Source organism: Petromyzon marinus, chromosome 36 (genome assembly GCF_048934315.1).
Source record: "Petromyzon marinus isolate PM22_M1 ecotype Great Lakes invasive population chromosome 36, UKy_Petmar_22M1.pri1.0, whole genome shotgun sequence".
Classification (NCBI taxonomy): domain Eukaryota; kingdom Metazoa; phylum Chordata; class Hyperoartia; order Petromyzontiformes; family Petromyzontidae; genus Petromyzon; species Petromyzon marinus.
Genome location: NC_133702.1, coordinates 7,921,482 through 7,942,570, shown reverse-complemented (window position 1 = coordinate 7,942,570; position 21,089 = coordinate 7,921,482). Strand labels below are relative to the sequence as shown.

Sequence of the window (21,089 nt, the reverse complement as noted above, 5' to 3'; positions counted from 1 at the left end):
ACCCCCACCATAGGAATGTAAAATTACCATCGCTAGCTCAAAAACTGTACACGTGAGATGAACACCGCTGCAATTCTCATTTCAACAGTAAATTATTGACCTTAAATTCGAATTTTTGCGATATAAAAACAAAAATCTACAGAAGAATACTCATGTTCTGTTTGCTTTCTATTACGGTGTAACATCGTAAATTTATTTTTAAACTTGTTAAAAGGACGACGACGACGACATTCTCGTGGTTTCAATGTAAACCAATGTTCGAAACAAACATATGATCTGAGGGTTCGTGAAAAAGTTTAATAAACATCGTGAAAGGTTAAGCGCCTGTTTACATCTGCGATGTCACTGACCAATGGTTTTCGTGGCGTAAAGCCGGAGCCTTTGCAGCGCTGCCCTCCTAGATGCTCTCATCGTCGCTGATGTCCCAGATCTAAAAGACAACAGCCAACAACGGACACGAGGCATCAACAACGCCTTCACCATCGTGGAGTTACAAACGCGTTTCATTGCGTCCGCTGTGGCACCTTTTTTTTTTTAAACAGCCCACCCAATGCCTGCCGAACATTTCTCCATGAGTTTAAGTTGATTTAATTTGTTGCACGGATGATCCCGTTTATGCCAGTTGCCCAGATATTTTTTACTACAAGGGAGATCCGTGGGGCGTAAGTACAGCAACAACAAAACAAAAATCATCGAGATTGCAGAGAACGAGTTCAGGGTCCGTCAGGAATATTGCACCACTGACAAACGAAGTATTTAACAAAGTATTTAACGGTCGTGAACGAAATACACATGCGTGACACGGAAAACGTTCAATACAGGTATAACGGTGACATGAAAGTGACACAAACACATGCACATAGAAAAAGACAGTGAAAAACATGTGGGAGCAATAGGCGCCGGAAGACGCTGAGGTACATGTGCAAGTAGGCTCTGTGTTTGTGGTTTAATGGAGAAGTAAAGATGGGGAGTGAACGGAGGAGACCAATCTGGACACTTCTTCTTCTCTGTATGGCTAGAGCAACAACTTAAATTTTACATTGAGGTGGCTGAGCCAGATAAACTTGTGTCAGGAGTAGCGGAGGGCATCTGTGTGACCATGCCTCCCCATTTCGTATTTGTGAATCCGGGCATTATGGGTGACATTACAGTGGCGCATCGAAGAATTTTTAATTTTCCATTTGTGCATCAAGCGCACTGATAAAAATGTTAACCGTGCTAAGCTTACATCGCCACGATGCCAGAGGAGCAATTGTTGAATTTGTGTTGCGTGACCTGTATTGCTGTAAACAACAGAGGCAGAAGCGCAATCCGCGTGCAGAGAAGAGGGCTCCAGGAGACAGAAAAATACCGAACTTCCCGTGAATGTCATACCAGCAAAAAAACTACCAATCAAGCAGTTGCATTTCAACACAAAAATGCCCTTATTCTCTCGCAACAAAAGCGATCGCCACCGCTTGTGTTGCGATCGAAATGTCGAAACGTCGTAGTTTTTTGTTATTTTCTTTGCACCATCTACGTGACTTTACCTAAAGACCCAAAGAATATGAATTCCTGCAGTCACGAAAGCTTTAAGTCAAGATTAAACAATGCCCTTTATATGCAGAAAAGCCTCACTGAGTCTGGAAGCATGGAACCTGACAAGTTATTTTGAAATGTAGCGAGAAAGAAGCGTGAAGAGGAATGCTTGGGGAGGTATTAATTCAGCAGTGGATAGATCATGGCTGATGATGAATGCCCAGTAAACTTCACAAGGCTGGTTAGGCACGACAGACTTGACCATGGGGGTTGTGGAAACAAAATCGGAGCGGCATTACACTATATTACACTGTTGTGCATTGTGGATATTACGTTTTAAAGGGCACATAGATAATAAATAGGCACAGATGGGGATTTAACAGAAAACAGAACCGAGCATCGTAAATGTTGTCTATCCGAAATACCTAAGGACAACAACATTTCAAGATTACTTCTGCTCTATTACCTGATGCAATCAAAATGTTTTTGGCAATATGAAGTTACCATTCGTTTGAAAAAAGGCATTTGTTCTACCAAATGGTATTGTGTTACTCACAGAGTAAATTGCCTCTCACAATTGTGATAACCCAAGAGCACCGCTTATTGCTTTACAAAAACACGGCCCTTTCTATGTTGGTCAAATGTCATCGTATTTTCGGGACGCGCTGCACTATAAGGCAAAATAAACATTCGAGGCTCGTCCCGGGATTAGTTAACACACCAATCACGTGACGACCACATCTGGCTTGATAGCTTACAACTCTGAAAGCACGCGCATGCTCAATCGCAGGGGATGGGCCTGTGCACATGGGCAGGCTAGCTGGCTGGGCTGGACATAGTCTAGGCCAGAGTGAATGCCCTGCTGTCAAGTACACGTATGTTTGTCTGCTGAACTTCTTTCGTACCGTACAAGGCCAACCATGCAAATCGGAAGTGCGCGGTAAGGACAACAAGCTTAACACAAAAAAGCAGTTCTGAACAATAGAGCTCTCAATCTAGATTTAAAAGTGCCCTGCTTCCAGTGGCTTCCTAATATCGTGAGGAGCATTCCAGATGGCCGTAGAAGCCCACCTAAAAGCGTGCGATCCAGTGATCGTCTTTGTTCGATGGCCAGTCAAAAGATGCTGCGAGGATGGAGTGCAGCCGTTTTTCCCCCGAGCACTTATCGCCAGAGCTGCATCTATCTTCGCACTCAGATAACAAGTCTAAGTGATGGTTTGCTGAAATGAGCACTGTGGCTGTGTTCATCTCCTGTTTACAACCCTGGGCCAGCAATGGAAATTCCACATTCGTATAGCAGGGGTGAGTCGATCCACAGGACAACCACTGTTGATGTTCTTAGCTCTTTCGGTAAAGTCACGTTGAAGGGAAACAATAAAATAATAAAATATATATAAAACACACCTGATGATGACCGTTTGCGTTATGGTCGAAACGTCGTGATAATTTTTATTGTTTTATATATATTTTATTGTTTCCCTTCAACGTGACTTTACCGAAAGAGCTAAGAATATGAATTACTGCAGTCACGAAAGCTTTAAATCAAAATTTAACCACTGTTGACTTCTCCAACAAAGTAATACTTGTCGTATCGACCCCAGGAGGGATGATGGGCTGAGTCAACCACCCAAACAATGTTAAATTTGCAAGCTTGTGACTGTGAGCTGCGATCACTTCCGCTGGGCCACTAGGCCCAGATGGACCTTCTCATAGCCTTGACATGAGCCATTGTGCGATCAAACACGCCCTCGAGACCTACGCCTTGCCCTTGCGCCCTGCTGTCACCCACATCCACACTTGTGCTCCTAAACAACCGTCCATTAGAGGCCACTGCGAGATTATAATGATAAACAAGAGATGTGGGTGGGTGGCTCAGAGGTCAGACCGCTGAGCCAACACGCTCAAATCCTGCGTTCGAATATGGGTTTCAACCAACTGACCGTGATTAAACCGGGCTCTCATGTTTAGCGAGTTGTTGGTATCAGTCCGGTCATGATAGGCTCCATAACAAAACAACACATTCTTTTTTTTACTTAATTTGGCTGAATTCCAGCTTTAAATGGGAAAAAAATATATCTAATTTTCACTGTCTTGCCATGAACATTTCTTCATAGCAGGATATGTGTGAAAGTGCACTGTCCGCGTGTGTGTGGATAAACAAAAAGGGCCCATCGAGGAATCTCAAAAGTAGTTCAGTGACATCTGCTTTCATGGGCAATTTTATAATACGGTGTGATGGAAAGCTCTGGGAGTCCAGAAAGGACACTTCGTCTCGGAACATGAGGCCTATGCCACAATGAAAATAAAATTGAGAAAAGGACAAAAAATGAACGAAACTGTTGACAGGGTACAACAACTTAACCCTAGATCCCGAACTCACATTTCCTTTGCACACGCTTACGAGTTTGCAGCTAATTTTATTATGAATATTATGAGCTAATTTCTGATTACAAATTTAACAAAATTTCAAGTAATTTTGCCGAAAATCGTTGGAAATCGAAAACATTTAGAGTTGCAAATTAACATGGCGAGACTGGCAGAAAACAGAGAGAAAGTGTGGAAGGGAGGTGCCACAGGCTGCCAGTCGTCTGAAAATTGGGCCTTACTAGACGAAAGATATGTGGAGCATCACAATTTGAACTTTGAATCGATGAGCCACAAACGGCAGCTGTCGTCTCACGTGGTCCCGGCCCAGACACCTGATGGGGCAAGTGACTCGGTTGCCGACGACACATCTCAGAAGAAAACTGGCGCTGGTAGAACGACTACGAAGCCAGGGCCCAGGGGGTGGGGAGCGGCGGAAAGCACGCCAGGCACGTCCAGCCAGGCACGACGCGGGAGAGCGTTAGGCCAGCGCGATGGACCGCCTCACCCAACGCGAACTCCGGTCGTCCTTGCAGCGGCTCTTTGCTGGGCACATAACAAAGACGGGTTACAGCAATCACGCGCTTTCAGATGCGCTTCTTGCGGCCGTCTGGAACGTTCGTCCTTCCCGATATTAGGAAGCCGCTAGAGTTGTGCACTTTGAAATCGAGATTGAAAACTCATTTCGTTCGAACTGCTTTTTGTATGTAGTTTGTTGTCCTTTCCCCGCACCTCCGATGAGCGCGGTTGGCTATGTACGGTGCGAAAGAAGTTCAACGAAGATACGCAACATACATACCTCGGCCGCTTGCGTCTCCTGGTGCAGCTGCGTGAGGCCGGTGAGGTCCTCAAGGAAGGAGTGCGACGAATCGAAGACCTGGCGGAGGAACGCAAACCCCTCCCGCTCGTAGTGCTCCAGCACCTGGCCGAAAACGCAGAAAGCGCAAGGGCGAGCGAGTGGGCGAGCGAGCGGATGAACGGTGGAGCGAGCGAGCGAGCGGGCGGGCGAGCGGGCGGGCGGGACATTGTTACGGGCGGACGCCGCCGCGTCGTGTGGGGTGGAAGCCCCACGCTGATGCAGTGTCTGGGTGGTCCGGCACTTAATGTAACAAAGGCCGGAGCGGAATTAACGCTCAACTGCCCCACATTATTGAAGGAGGCCCCTCGCCGATTGTGCTTTTTTTTCGTCAGGAAGAGAGGGGGGGGGGCCTCTCTCCTTGATTTTTTCAAAAGAAAAAAAGGGGGCTTGGGTCAACATTATTATTTTATATATAAAAACATTTATACCATGGTATTGTAAAGCTGCATAAAGGAAAGTAAATGAAATAAAAATGTGGCTTTGATAGACACAGTTACTTTTTGTTTTTATCGTTGGCTAAAAATCAAATGCAGCTTTTGTCAGTTTCGAATGATATAGCGCAAGTACGATTAAACACGCATTCCTGTAAATAACGAAGGCAGATACGCATTCCACCGCGTGCAATGAAAGTGGGCTCCAGGGGACAGAATAATGCCGAGTTTCCTGTGAAAGTCATATCAACAAAAATGCCAGTGCAAGCAGTTTCCTTCTAACATAACCATGCTTCTTCCACCGAGGATTGACTGATTCTCACAGACAATTTTCTGTTAGTCGAGTTCCACATGGGATGTTGAGGAATTTCTACGAGTGCGAGTGTGGCACTATGGGGAGAGGGGGGGGGGGGCAAGGTACCAGGAGAAAACCACACGTACGAGGGGATAACACTCAAATAGCGCTGCGTAAATCGATTTTAAACATTTATTGCTGAATAACTGACATGCCACCTTGGCACCCGAACCTATGACAACCTAGTATTCCTAGGTAGCCTCTCATCCATGTATTAACAAGGGATATTTTGGTATAAATGCGTTGCCTTATATTTTTTAAGCCCCCATTGCCCCACTCATCGCACACTTATCACGCAAAAGCCTACGCGTTAAAATTCACATTTCCATAAATGCGTAATGTATACGTACGATTTTTTTTTGTTATAAATATTCCACTGCAAAAATAGAAAAGAACACCGAAAGCCAAAGATGGGGTTGTGATTTATTCCGAGCCACGTGCAACACAGCTGCAATCGGGCCCTTACAATTATTCACAGCGCGGCACGTGGTGCGGGTTTACGTGTGCGTCACTCCTCAGCCATCACAGAAATTCTCCCACTTTTTGGCAAAACAGGGCAGGTTCCAATTCCACGTGCACACCAATATATATTTTTTTGTATACGTACGCTGCGCGCGTGTTTTTTTTCGTAAGGCCAAGATTAACTCAATTTAAAAAAAATATTTAATTTACGAAGAACGCTAACATTTGGGTTGAAATACAAATATATATTTTTTGTTTTTTCCAAAGCGCCCTTTAAAACAAGTGACCTACCCAACCAGCACACTTGCAGCAGTTCTGATTTTCATCAACTAATAACTGAAAAATACAAACTGCGCACACACACACACACACCCGCAAGTGTGTGTAAATACGCGCCGTTCACGTCACACCGTAGAATGCTTTTTGCCACGTACAAAAAGCATTCTAACGGTAGATCTCTGCAAAAACAATCTGCAATTTAGTAAGCGGTCAAACTTCACTCGTCAATATATATTTTTTCCTTCCGCGAGCGTCTCTCTGGTGGAGACAGCATTTTACCAAGCGGCTGCTGTCCCTTCACCAAAAAGGCACCCCGTGGAACTCGAGTGGAGTTGCTTGGTCTCATGGGGGGGGGGGGGGGGGGGGGGCAGTGGACGCCAATATCACTGCCAAAACTAACGCCAACTCCATACAGTGTGACCAGTCTCCCAGCGCCGGTTCTGGGGGGGGCTGTGGGGGGAGGTTTTTTTTTTTTAAAAGCCCCCAGGCTCATTGTGTATTAAGCCCAAAACCCACCGGGTATTACGGCAAGGGGATTATAAGTGCAGCTTTATTAGAATGTGCCCATGGTTGTTTGCTTTACTTGGGTTGGAGTCTTGTCTAGCTTGTCATGTGGCGGAGCATAATGTAACATCTTCAATTTGGCACCGATGAATAAAGGTGGTGAGGAACATTTTTTGCTCACATTTCCGTTGTCATCGAAGTTATGCACCCTTGACCATCATCCACCATCCATCCACAGTTTTTGGGGCAGAGGCGCTATTTAAAACGACCACACGTGGACCACTCAAGTTGCGCATGCAAAGCAGCGAACAATGCAAATACGTACAGTGTGCCTTTACAGCACCTCAAAGTGTGCAGGATTGTGCACGCAATGTGCACGCAGCTATAGTGTGCCACGCGGGCGCTGTAAACGATACGCGCAGTCGTTTCGCGACGCTGAAGGCGCGCTCCCGGGAGCACGGCAGCAATAGCGCGAGAGCCCATCTGGTTTTAATTAATGCGCCTGTGCTCTTGAAAAATACTCCGCCATTTAATTTGCGGGAAAACACGCTGGTCGGGTGCTGCCCACGTCACGGCGTGCCGCAACCATGCGGAGATTCTGGGCAAAACGCACCAAGGGCTTGATTTTTCATTGCAGCCTTGCCCAGGAACGCATTGAACAAAGGCTAAAGTTTCCCTGCCCACCCCCCCCCCAAGGATGCCCCTTGGACTCGTCGCAGCCCCTGGATCTCCACGAGGAGCGTGCCCTGGGATTCAAAAGGTACTACCCTGGTGGCCCCGGCTGTCCCCGTGGTTCACGCAAACTCGGGTCATCCTCGCAGCAGCGGCTTTTGGCTAACCGTCGGACAAAGACGGTCACTGCGCCGTGCGCTTTCAGATGCGCTTCTGCGGCCATCTGGAACGCTCTCCATTCTGATATTAGCAAGCCACCGAAGCAGTGCACTTTTAAACCTAGATGGAAAACTAATTTCTTGAGAACTGCTTTTTTTGTGTTTACAGTAGTTTGTTGTCCTTCCCCTGCACCTTCGATTACCACGGTTCACTACGTACAGTCCCAACTAAGTTTAACATACATACATCGCTGTTGGCCCTATGGATAAAACTGCTTTATCCAGGAGCCATGCCACGGAGTTTCCCCAAATTATGTCCACCACATTACCCAACTCTGATCGGAATCACCAAATACCATCCACCCACCCCGCCACAACCTACCCTAATGTATCTTTTTCCAATTCTCATAAATTGCCATTCGGATGCAACGTAAACTGTGTTGTTGTTGTTATAGGATTTGTTTCCTCCCCCTTCTTGGAAGAGCCCCGACAAGGAGCTGTGGCCCCAATGCCACAGCTGGTACGCACCAGTCACATGGTTCTCCTCAAGTCGGTTTGATCGCTGCCCACACGTACAGTTGCTAAAGCGAGGCCAACGCGGGCATCCATCGGTTGCTCTTTTCGGCACAGAGGAGCGCAAACCACTTCCACGTGCACACCCACGGATTTATCTGCGCACTCCTCAAATTAGCCGCCCAGCTATCCATGCAATTGCCTTACTGTAAGGTTGGGTGCACCAGCACTTGAATAATGAGGGTGCTAATTCTCAGGGGGTGTGGGAGGTGGTGGACGAAAAATAGCCCCGTGTATTTATAGTCCCTATAACAGATGGTACCAGGGAGCGTTTATTTATTGGCGCACCGACAGGTTGTATGGCCAGGCTAAAACCTTTACGGATCATAACCGGATCCAGTGGCAGCAGCAACAGATACTAATTTCATGGCAAGCTGAGCTGAGATTGATTTTTTTAAATACGTTTCCTCTTTAGCCAGTCACTGGCTCATCACATCATTATCACCCCTCTATCGCTACTGCCATGGTTACTCTTTCCTGTAAACTGTACTCCTTGATTCCTCCACCCTATTGTGGACTTGGTCTACCACGCGGACTGTTTGGTCTCAACCACACTGTGTTCAACTACCACGCCGCAGGTCACAAGACTTTCCTTTCTGCTTCTTGCCTCGCACTGCTCTCGGCCTTGACACTCTCACCCATTGTCCCTTTTTCCAAGTTCTTACTGCCTTGCTCGATTTAGGAGGTGTGTTAACACCTCGCCATGGAGGCGAAGATGTTAACTCCCTCACCTGGTATGCAGGAGGTTGTGGGTTCCATCCCAACCCTGACACCTGTATATTTGTGGTTTTGATATTCTCCCCATGGTGGCATGGATTTTTTTCTCTGGGTCCTTCGATTTTTCACTCGACATTTAGAAACATCGTTTAGAGTATTTGGCTATTATATATTTCCACATGATAAGCCACTGAAAAAGAGCTATGTAGCTCAGTGTTAAAAATAAAATGTATATATTGTTATAGTTTTAGTTTTAAACTCTTATGTATGAATCCTTCAGCAGCGCTGTTTTCTTGCTTGGCATACGAGGCCTTTGGGCCTATGATAATAAAACAAGTGCAACAACAACTAAATTCGATGAAAGTGTAGCTATAATTATGAAAATAGAGAATATATTTATTTCTCAATCTAAAGCTGGGTCGAGGACACCCCACGGTTCAGATAACACTCGTCACTGATGATAGCCGTGCACTGCAATCGAAACCAGGTTGCCGGGGTGAACATCGCCGCGCAGTGTGCTAACCGTGGCGCCACTAGTCCACCCCTAATAGTGCAACGGCTTGTTTTGTAAAAGGAAAATAATGCCCTCACAGGGTAGTGCCAGTTGAACATTATCAGCACATTACCGCTAGGCACAAAGCCAGACATTGTCACTCAAGAGATTGTACACAATAGTACAAAAAGCTCTACGAAATGTGAGTTTTGTAACTTAAAGTGAATGGGATTCCCCACTCCCCAACCCCCCCCCCCCCCCACGAAATTCACAGCACGCTCCCTTGTACAGCACACACCTGCCCACGCACATCAGAGGCCTTATTCCCCTCAAGCTATCCCCCTGGTTCTGCCCACGTGTAACTATACAATGCGGCAGGCTACCCAAGGGACTTGCCACTCAATGGAAATGCCTACTCTATAACACAGCCACTGAACACCCCTGGCGAAAGGCACGAATGTACGCGCAGCATGGCTAAAAATGTACACTTGCAGTTTCAGATTTAAAGGCTTTGTATTTTTGCATGACAATTTGGGATTTTATTCTTGTACTGGAATAGTGTTTTTGTGATGTGCCAGTTTAAAATGTCTCCGTGTTAACCGTGGTGACATCACCTGATTCTAGATTTAAAGCTTTCGTGACTGCAAGGATCCATACTCTATTCGGTAAAGTCACGTAGGTAAAAAATAAAACAACAAAAATCACGACGTTTCGGCCACAACACAAGCGGCCTTCATCAGGTGAAGGGATCAGGCTGTCTCGAGGACAACGCTGGAGTGGTACAGTATATTTTTCAAGTAGTGGTACCCCAAACTTTCGCATCTCTTAAAAATTCCCTTTTCACACCATCAATAGGTAAACTCCACCTCCTCCCCCCACGCCAACCGGCATGTTCACCCGCACGTACACCACCTCTATGCTAAGTCGGCCAATCAAATGCTAATTTTTATGCTAATTCCTTTGTCAAGGCACCTTGTTTCCTCGCACACAGCTTAAAGGTCGCGGTCTGAGCGTGACTGTGTTCCACTCCAGCGCTGTCCTCGAGACAGCCTGGTCCCTTCACCTGATGAAGGCCGCTTGTGTTGTGGCCGAAAAGTCGTGATTTTTTGTTGTTTTATTTTTTACCTACGTGACTTTACCGAATAAAACCAAAGAGTAGACATCACCTGATGTCACGTAATATAATTTTGGCGAGAAAACCACAGAAGAGATGGCCTGAAAGTGACTTCAGTTCCTGTGATGGCACATAAAGGGACGTCACTTCCTGTCAAGGCATGTTTTACTGGTAGGAACGAAGTTGTAAACTGAGTGTACCAGCCTGCAATAGATTAATGTGTCCGTCTGTCCGTCCGTCCGTCCCCTTTCAATACTTTAACGAAGTGAAATCTCGTGCTGTTGGGTGTAAAATCAGCAATAGACAGCGCAGAGACGTGTCCTACCAGCCCACCCTGCAGGGACCTGTTTGTGTAATTTAAAATGTTGTACCTAGGCTCGATTTTTGGATTGTTTGGATTAAAACCGAGAGTCGAAAAGCACATCCACGACACGTTCCTATGACCAATTCACCCCGAGTATGCCCAGTCTTCAGACTTTGGAAGCTAAGCAGTGTTGAGCCGAGAAAAGTGCTTGGATGGGTGACCACTGATACCCAAAAAAACAGGTGCAGTAGTTATTACGGGCAGCAGAGGTCAGTGCAGCAAAATCCACTGCCGTTCTAATCTCTCCCTCACTGATCAGTGTGAAGTAAGGTCAAACAACCCGGACGACCTGATGCTCCTATGTTTTCACATTTAATGTTTGGGATTAAACCTTTATCATGTCCATGAGAGCTGAAGATACTTTCACCCGAAGTAAAGGTGCCACCCTACAATGGCTTTCTCACACCATTGCTGGTGGCAGGGCCTCCACCTCTAGATGTGGCTCTAGAGAGCACCTCTAGAGGATATTTTGACCTACTTTTTACACTGGCCAGGCATCTGAGAATAGGTGAAAGTATCCACACTCTATCCCAGCACATGCAACCTGCCGCTCAACTAATTGTTGAGCGGTCGCACCTCTGATTAGCATGGTTGGCTACGTACAGCGCAAAATAAGTTCAACATACATACATACAACTGTGGTGAGCCCATTAATACTGCTGTGTGGGCAGATGCGGGGAGGATTTAAGAAAGTGTCCCACCGTTTAAATTGCCGTGCATCGGAATAACAAATCCAGTGGGCGAACCATTACACAACAGCAGCAGCAGCATCCCTTTAATCAAAGTGGCCCAAGGACAAAATGTAGGGAACATTCAAACGCCCTATCGGGAATATTCTCGCAGTCGCGCAGAGCGTCGTGAATAAGGGCAGAAGAACATCGATGCTGACCTTGGTCCTAGTGATAGAATAGCACCAAAGTAACCCAGATTACCATGTGGAACAAATGGGACCACCTGCTTTTCCGAGTGCCTTGCAAATGCACCCGCGCAGGGGAATGAACGGAGCTCGCAGGGTCTGATTCGCTACATCGGCAGTGGGCGCAGCCTAAATTTTTTGCGCGGCACTTTTTTGGAGGCGGCAGAGATGGCCAGGGAGAAATGATGCTAATTATAAAAACGGAAATGATGGTAATAAAATGTCCATTAAGTACAATTTTAAAACATCTGTATGTTAAACAGCACATTTATTTCATTTATAGGAACAGTTTTTTTCGTATGGTTTTACACTTTTTGTCAAAGATTTTATAAGTAAAAAAACCCCCCCCACTAAGTGGAAAAGTGCACCGGCAGCAAAAGTCGCTGTTGTGCTCGTGCATGTGTGAGTGTCTTTCTCTCTCTCTTTCTCTAAGCCCAGATTTACTTACTGTAGCTGAACAGGCAGTGCATTTATCAAAGGCCAGGCTGGCAGGGAGCACGTGGTCAAATCTGGATAGAAAACCACGAATCTGGAAACGAGATACAGAGAGCAACGGTGATCCAAACATTGTGCTGTGTCCTCTGTATCGCACTGTGTTGATGTCAGCGACGAGTCACTACAAGCTCATACATTCGTTGACTTTGTTTGACCAGGTGAGATACCTCTGGAGACCTCCCAAGTCCCTGGTGCAAGGGAACCATGGGAGGGAGGTTAAGTGACATCACAAGCAACGGTGAACACATTTCAATATTTCACTCTGTTCCTATATACTTGTTTCATCAATATATTAAGTTAATAACATAATTCAGTGGCATGACAATCCACAGCAAGACGAAGCCCTGCGTTGGCCACGAGGGTTATTTTGGCCATACCTCACCACGCTGCTCGCTGCGTTTTGGTGATGAGGGGGGGGGGGAAGTGGCCCAGGACTGGCTGGTTTAGATACCACTGGTGTTGGCTGTGGCCAGGAATCGAACTCAGGTTTTATGGCTTGAAAGCGCTGGGTGCTATCCACTGCACCACCACCATCCCTGAATTAATATATTGCCAAATATAATTGTTGAGAAAACAAAAGACGAAAAAAGTTTTGACCAAACCATCGTGAAGCTTTTAGTTGTTTTTTTCCTTTCAGATATCAGCATGTTCATGTTGCCGCATTTGGGACTGCAGTGCAGTGAAAAAGAAAAACTGCACGTACAATTCTGACGCATTCTCTTTGCCGCACTCTTAGCCGCCTCTTGTGTATTTATATACAATCGCCATGGGTGTGCACGCATTTGTGTGCACATGTTTTTTTTGTTGTAAAGCAGCCAAAGTATTGACAAAAGACACACGCCCCTTGTACAGTGCTTCGTCTCTGTCTTGGCTGTGGCCGACATCGCCACCTGGTGTAGAAACAACACCGCCCCGATTCGGTTCGCGTGAACTCCTTGCCAATCAGTGACAGCCACCACGGGAAAGAGGAGCAGTGAAAGGAACGCTGGGACGAAGTCCACAAGAAAAAGAGGGGCACGGTTCAGGATGACAGGATGAGCACCAAGGAAGAGAGAAGAAACGCCAGGCGCAAGGGGGAGGTGGGGGGGGGAATGAATGACTGGGCCAATGTGTCGGGGATGAGACAGTGATGGGAGGGAGAGGCAGAAGGAACAAGCAGATTTGCTTTCACAGGGGGCGGGGACAGGGAAGAAATCCAGAGTAGTGGTGGCTACGCATAAGTCATATGATTTACCGGAGGCTTGTGCTTACTATATATGCATAATACAGGTGAATTTTTTTTTGGGGGGGGGTTATATTTACGTGATCTAACCCAAAAAACAAACCTGCGTTATGGATAACATTGGTCAACTATATATGTATCGATGGTCCTTGGGCCAGAGTAGATATTAGTACCACATAAGGTAGCAAAACTTTAGCAATTCCACTTTATTTACGTGGCTAATGAGAGTCGATTATTTTATAACCCACTGATTTCAAATGGTAATCCTATACTTCATTGCTATTGGTCACAACGACATTGGAACCGCTAAAGTGCTACTTCAGGTGGTACCGACACGTAAAACATCTGGTCAAGGCTCATGAACTCGTACCGTGTTTCAAGCAAAAAGCACTCAGCCGTGTGCATTGTGCAAAAGCCACCGAGAGGTACTGGAGAACTGCATTGTGGTCCTCGTGTCTTCGGCCACCATCAAACAAATTTGAGCGAATGTGACTGTGACAGACTGACAGGCAGCAGCGAGACAGAGAGGTAACTGTACTGCGTTGTTCAGAATTACGTCTGAAGTTTCGCTCTACGTGATCGGAGCGTCTTCAGGAACTGAAGCCGAGAGCTTCTTCAGGAACTAACGCTCCCAGCGCGTGAAGCGAAACGCCAGACATCGCGCCGAACAATACGCGGTAAAATCCGCAAACGCATGGGAGACCGGTACAGCTTCCGATAGCTGATCGAGCTCACTTTGGGTCATTTTCTTATTTTATATGGCAGTGTTATCAATGAATGCACGGTAAGCATAGGTGATTGATGTGTGCGTGCACACCACCGGCAAGACAAACCCACAATTTCTATTGCACGTACGTATACACACGTATGTCCGTGCGCAACTCCGATCAGCAACGGTTGGCTCCATACGGTGCGTAAGAAGTTCGACACACGTACGCGAGCGCACGTCACACAGCACAGCAAGCCAAGCAGACGCAAGCAGCACCTGGTGTGGTATCAAACCCAGCGGCGTCGGGGGCTCGTTCATGCGGTCATCGCCCACACTGGCCGAGGCGTAGCCCCTGTAACGGCACGGAGATCAATGAGCGACTCGCGTCCCTTCCCAGGTGGACTGACGAGAGGCTCAGATGCACGAGGGTTGGGCGATGGCGCGGAGACGGAGGGGAGGGGAAGGGTCATCACGAGAACTCACACGCCGTGGCGACACCGAGACACGTATCGTACGATGTAGCGTAACTGAACGGCCCACTTTGTTAAGTGCCACGATGACCTGATGGCCGTTGATCGACTCAAACATTTTATTTCCCCACAAAATATGCATGAAATTTGAGCAAATGCATTTCTGGGAGAATCACCTTGGAGTATCTCACAACAGTCTGAGCGGAATGTCGTTGTATGTTGTTGAATTCGGGAACAAAGAGTCTCAGGGCGATCGGTGAGGAGGAGCGGTATCGGTCAGAATGTGACCAATGCACTGGCCACGTATAAATAATACGGAGTAATAATAATAATATCTGTGTGAAGGCGATAAAATGTTTTGGTGGTGGAGAGTTAACGACAAGAACTGTCAAAATAAATACGTGGCCCGATCCAAAACAAATTTGGATCGTACGCAGTATTGGCTACAAAAACCCATAGTATACGTTAATAATAATTAAGGGACACAATAATAATAAATATAAAGCTTATGCTCGTTAAATTAATGCGTTTTAAAACGATTTCTGGAGTAACTGTGCTACTGGACTTCTGTAGAAAAAGAGCTTCATAGCTCATCGGATTTCTCCAGTCGAGATAAAGATTGTGATTCTGATTCTGCATGGTGGTAATATGACGTCATCATTTTTTGGCAGCGTGTACCATTATAAGTGTTACAGATTGCAAAGTCACAATGATTTGACGACTTACGGGAGGTTTATGTTGCGTGAACTGCAGCAGAATGACTTGAAAGCAAGTATTTATTTGCACATAACGTGCAACAAAGCACAAACAAATCATTACATGACACGTGAAAATACAATGTAATCAAAAACCGCTATCACTATAATCGTCGGGCCCAAAGGTCTAAGATTGCCAAGCGGCCAGCAAGGACCAGGACTACTTTAAGAATAATCGATAAGAGTTAACACGTTTGTTGGATTGAGCGAGGCTGTGTTTAGTTTCTTGTCCTTCCCCCGCACCTTCGATTAGCACAGTTTGGCTACGCACGGCGAGGAAGAAGTTCAACATGCAAACACATACATTATGGGAACATGGGAAAATAGGTAATGATGGGAGGGACATTACGATGACGGTCATGTCGTGAAATGCACCGCTGTATCGCGTATTATTCCGTGAAGAACGCTGTCGGGCCTGGTCCGGCTGACCAGCCGCAGCACAAGGGCGTACCTCTCTGGATGCTGCAGCACGGACACCATGAGCTCCACAGCGAGAGCTCCAGCCATCATGGCCAGGCCCGGCCGGCTCACCGTGCACTGCTGGTCCAGGGTGCGGTCTCTCGTTGACTGCTCGTGGATAATAATAATAATAACAGGAATGACAACAATAACTATGACGATAATTAATGTCGTACACTTGATATTCGCGTTATTATTAAAGAGCAGAGCTGTCACGGAATAAAAATGGTGCTTTGTTTCACGGATGGATATAGTCTGTCAGCAGGGAGCGACGTTGCTCCGTGTAATCACAATCGAGTAATTTGTGGGTACTTTTAATTTTTTTTACACAAATGTGGACCATGACGCCGTTGACACACAACAGCCTACTCTCTCCGAATGAGTCACGGGATCTTTTAACTTTTTCAAAATAATCCAAAGAAAGTTTAGACCGAATTTGGAAATGAACGACATATCAATGTATGTGTGCCTGTTGAACTTCTTTTTCACCATACGTAGCCAACCGTGCTCATTGGAGGTGCAAATCAATCACACTTACACCCAAACAGCAGGTCATTCTATAAGCAGACGCCTGCCATAGTAATATGGAAGTTCTACAACTTTCTAAAAAGGTAATACTCGCCACATTAACCATATAAGTAGAGGGACCCTATTATTTGTTTAGATTTTTCAACTCTGGTACGGCTACACAGAGGCTTTCGCAAGCAATATTCTCCATAACGAACGTTTGTTGGGTTAGATCACAAAAATGCGTCGTTAACCTGCCACCACCCTATACAATTCTGGAAAATCGCCTGATGAAACTGGTTGTAATCACCAGTGATGTCATACTCACATTGTAAATGTTGTGGATTTACTTTCCAATACACCGATGTGTGCTCAAGTAGTAACTAATTGGCACGTTTTGTTTCCATAACAAACCTTACCAATTGCCTGTGTCGGGAGGTGCCGGGTTATCGGCACATTTATATTTACGCGATCTAACCGAATTTTTAAAATCAGGACCAGTATATTTATTTACACCGGAGGAATCCGATGCGCTATAAAGCTCTTTTAATTTCGATACTCATCCCCGTCGCGTTCTCGCTTCACGAGAGAGCCTCTCACGTCTCCAGGCGCCACCACATCGTTACAGAAGTAGCAGCCGAGCCGGTGGCCAGGGATGTCCGAGAAGAGCGATGAGGTGGCGGCGGCGGCGGCGGCGCCGAGACTCCCGAGTGTGTCTCCTGGGTCCTCCCTAGCTGCCTTCAGGCCGTGCCTCATCACCACGAACGTGTCGAAGCCAAGGGCAGCGTTGATCACCAGCTACGGCACACGACAGGCGACGACACCGCCACCGTTAGCGTCATTGGAAAGGGTCGATCGACCAATGCGTGAAGGCCTCTCAAAGTCGTCCATCATGGTCCTGTGACGATTACGTAGAATGCAGACGAGAGCTGTGGACTCATGTGCCGTGGTGGACCCATGGAGGGTGAGAGGGGTGATGGTCCACCCTCCCCCTCAACTTGAGTCCCTGAAAATGTGTTATTTTATTGATATCTAGTAGAGGAAATGCATTTAATATACATTTCAAAATAATATTCAAGTAGGATACATTTTTTAAAAAGTTGCTAGTTCCGCCTCTGCGCATGGGACGCTGTGAACAAGGAAATTTACAACACAGCGAAGGTTCATTCGGTTTGCTTTTATGTAATGGGTTCATATAAAAAAACAATCACGTGGTTTTATTTTCTTATTTGTGTTCTTATTATGTAAAAAAAAAGAGGGGGGAAATTATTTTTAGGTTTTGACTAATTGAGTTTTGACTAATTATGATTTCATAGATATTTTTGAAGGCGATTCTTTAGATGCTTAATGGACACACAGAAATTTTGAAATTTCAGCTGACTGCGATGATCATTATTTCCTCTCAGGAATTGTAAAAAAAAAAAATCACTGTTATTTTTAATTAACCAGTCATTTATTGTAACTTTATAACTTCACAGTGTGCATTTTTGCTTTTTAGTTTCCCTCAAAACTGCCATCAAAGAAGATCACTTTGTGCGGGGAGATTAGAAGAAGCATAATTGGATATCGTCATTTGTAATAGAGACATCGTGGCTTGTTTTAAAAACAAACGTCAAGACGTATAAAGGCATAGACACAACAAGTTGTCTTGACGGGGCGAGCAGGTGCAGAGGCACAGTTGACTTATTTCAACGGCTCGACACAGCGGAGAGGCACGCGGAATCGCAAAGGATGAAGAGACGGGTAGCTGGACACGAGGCATGAGGCGTGTAATTAACAATGCGGCAACTGTTGGATTAATCTAGATACTTACATCCACGATACATACCTCGAAGCGTGCACATGAGAATAGTTTATTCCAAAGTTACGAGAGCATGTTGATGATTTCATTGCTTATGCATACAAGCTAACGAAATGAAGAAGAATGTACTAATGAGTTGAAAACCTGTGAAGTGGAACCATGTTACTTCAATCAAATGTTTTTTTTTTTAAGTCGTTCAGCAGGTCACGTCTGGTGAGGTAAAGTGTGGGTACTCCTATCTCTTCAGAGGCATCTGAGCAGCATGGAAGAGTAGGCCAAATACCCTCTCTGGAGGGATTCTCCACAGCTCCCTCCAGCGGAGGCTCGCTCTCCGGCATGCAACGGTGTGGTGAGGCAATTGCAGGGCTGCACCTTTCCATTTACCTTCAATCTAATGAAGCAAACAAAACTGTACGAAGGAGATAGGAAAACACGTAAAAAATGGGACTGTACTAAATGGACAAAAAAATTGCTGAACATATTCGTGGGCTCCAAATGTTAGAAATTCAGCAAATTACTTTATGGGGGAAGAGGGAGGTCTGAATTTAACCAAGCATAGCGGGGACACGTCTAACCTAAGAGCTGGTGGACATGGGACTCTCCACCCGCGATGTTGAGTGTGTGGCATCACAGTGGCGAGATGTTAACTACCTCGCCTGGTGTACAGAGGGTCGTGGGTGGAATCTCGACCCTGATGCCCTGTACATTTGGAGTTTGTGTGCCCTTTGCGTGGTCGGGTGGATTTTTCTCCAGGTCCTACGGTTTTTCCCTCCACATTTAGAATCAACATGCCTTTAGAGTATTTGGTTGCTATCAATTTCCACATAAGCCACTTCACTGGGCTATTATTTGTGACAGCCAGGTCGCTTCTGAAAAAGAGCTAGACAGCTCAATGGGTAAAATACAAAATAGTTTCATAATATTATAGCATGCGTGGGGGTGGGCACGCACCTTGTGCTTGCTCGCGGCCAGCACAGTGGGCAGCCAGCGACTCTCCCGTGTGTCCATGAGCAGGAAGACAATGTCGTGCTCGCTCACGAGCCTCTCCAGCACCGCCGTGTCCCTGCGCGCCTGCTCCTCAGCCTCCGGCGACGAGCCCACCGCGTGGCCAGGCATGGGGATGCTCAGCGAGAGACCCTCCGAGACCTGGGCGAACGCAGGGCAAATTGTAGGCAAACCCATCCTTATCTATGGTGGTTTTGCTTGGATGCTAATGGTGGTTCCTCGATATACGTCGATACTCTATTGCTTTGTGACATCCAGTCACGGTGGCGTGGTCTTATTTCCCTCGCCTCATTTACAGGGTTCGTGGGGTTTATCCCGACCCTGACGCCAGTATGTTTGGAATCTGCGTGTTCTCTCCGTGGTCCTCCAGTTTGTCCCTCCACATTTAGAAACGTGCGTTTTAGAGTATTTGGCTACTATAAATTTCCATTTGATAAGCCACTTCATTGAGTTGCCATTTGTGGCCAGGTGACCTCTGAAATAAGTTTAGTCGTCTGTGAAAGAGAGACTTTCATACCTATTTTTCCACTGAACAACAGAGCCGTGCCGGGCCCGTGCGGGGGTAGCCTGGCGAAGCTCAGCAAAGACCATGTTACATCATGGGACCTCCTTTGCCAGTACCAAAATATGATAATAGGTTTTCCCCTTTTTTCTGGCAACAAAACCGGTGTTAAGATGTTAAAACACCAAAATGAAACCCTTTACAAGGAATCATGTCTGCATTAACCACAATACTTGTGGTCAGAATGCTGGCAACACCGTTTTGAGACTAGGCTCCAAAGAAAGCTGTCTTTGGTGTGGACCAATCAGTTTCAAACACAATGCATATATTATCAGAGTGTGTTTTTTGTTTGCATTCTGACCACAGGTATTGTGGTTAATGCAGACATGATTCCTTGTAAGAGGTTTCAGTTTGGTGTTTTTAACATCTCAACACCTGTTTTGTTGCCAGAAAAAAGGTGAAAACCTATTCTCAAAGACCTTGTTTCACTGCTGTAGAATCCAAGCTGTGTTGATAATGTCACACACAACGAACAAGGAGCCTGTCAATGCAACGCATGACGAACATGTAACATGCAATGAGGGTTCTTAAAGCCTCTCCTGGCCCTGTTTGGCCCCCGGGACAGATACTGATGCCAAGTGAAGCACAGTTTCACGGTTCGGTTCTGGCTGGACTTGGCAAATAGCTGGTGGAAAACCATATATACAATGAAGACCTCGTGTCAGTGGGGCTCGGATGTGCCAGCGGAAAAATGGTATGTGTCTGGCTCTCACCTGGGTGAAATAAATCACATATACGCATGTGTCTATGTGTGCTTGCAGGAGGTGGGGATCGGTAGTGTCGTGGTTAGGGCACTGCACTGTGAACACGGCGATCCGAGGTCGATTGTCGCTCATGACCAATGACGGTAGAAAATGTGTGAGCAACTTCTGGGCTTCCCCTACGTCAACTCAGCCTGGTGTGGTGTGAAAACGACAGCACTAGGGGCACAAAGGCTGCCGGGCGCGGCGCTGGCCACCCATCGCCCTCGTGCGCCGTGCCGGCCTTCATAGGAGCTGGCTAACGGCGCTTGGTCCAACAGCCTGTTAAGTCTTTACGGGGGGGGGGGGTTGGAATCTTTGTATTTTTTGGAGGAGGATGGAGGTGGTAGTGAGAGAGAGAGGTGGCGGCGGGGGTCATCACGCACGACGCCTGGGAAGATTCGGCGCAGTCGCTCGGCCGCAGCCTGTGCCTTGGGCTTCCCGCCACCGAGGCAGTCCTCAAACTCGTAGAGCGTCTGCCGCACTGGGTTGGAGTACGACACCCGGGCGTTATCCACGAAGGTGATGTGACGCACGCCCCATCCCTGCACGTCAACGGCCAGGCACATGCGTGCGGTGGTCAGA

The 21,089-nt window shown here is 46.6% G+C and overlaps 1 protein-coding gene across 5 annotated transcripts in view; it reads right to left on the bottom strand.

Annotated features, from left to right (window-relative positions):
• ATG7 (autophagy related 7) overlaps window positions 1-21,089 on the bottom strand; it is a 51,056-nt gene that overhangs the window by 10,534 nt on the left and 19,433 nt on the right. For all 5 annotated transcript variants that reach the window (XM_032966513.2, XM_032966512.2, XM_032966511.2 and 2 more), the window contains exons 12-19: window positions 20,891-21,049; window positions 19,149-19,343; window positions 16,997-17,194; window positions 15,882-15,997; window positions 14,482-14,557; window positions 12,228-12,308; window positions 4,682-4,804; window positions 351-430 (exon numbers count right to left, since the gene is read on the bottom strand). In XM_032966513.2, the coding sequence (XP_032822404.2) occupies window positions 398-430; window positions 4,682-4,804; window positions 12,228-12,308; window positions 14,482-14,557; window positions 15,882-15,997; window positions 16,997-17,194; window positions 19,149-19,343; window positions 20,891-21,049 (981 nt within the window). In that variant the 3' untranslated portion in view covers window positions 351-397. The remainder of the gene's footprint in view (window positions 1-350; window positions 431-4,681; window positions 4,805-12,227; window positions 12,309-14,481; window positions 14,558-15,881; window positions 15,998-16,996; window positions 17,195-19,148; window positions 19,344-20,890; window positions 21,050-21,089) is intronic.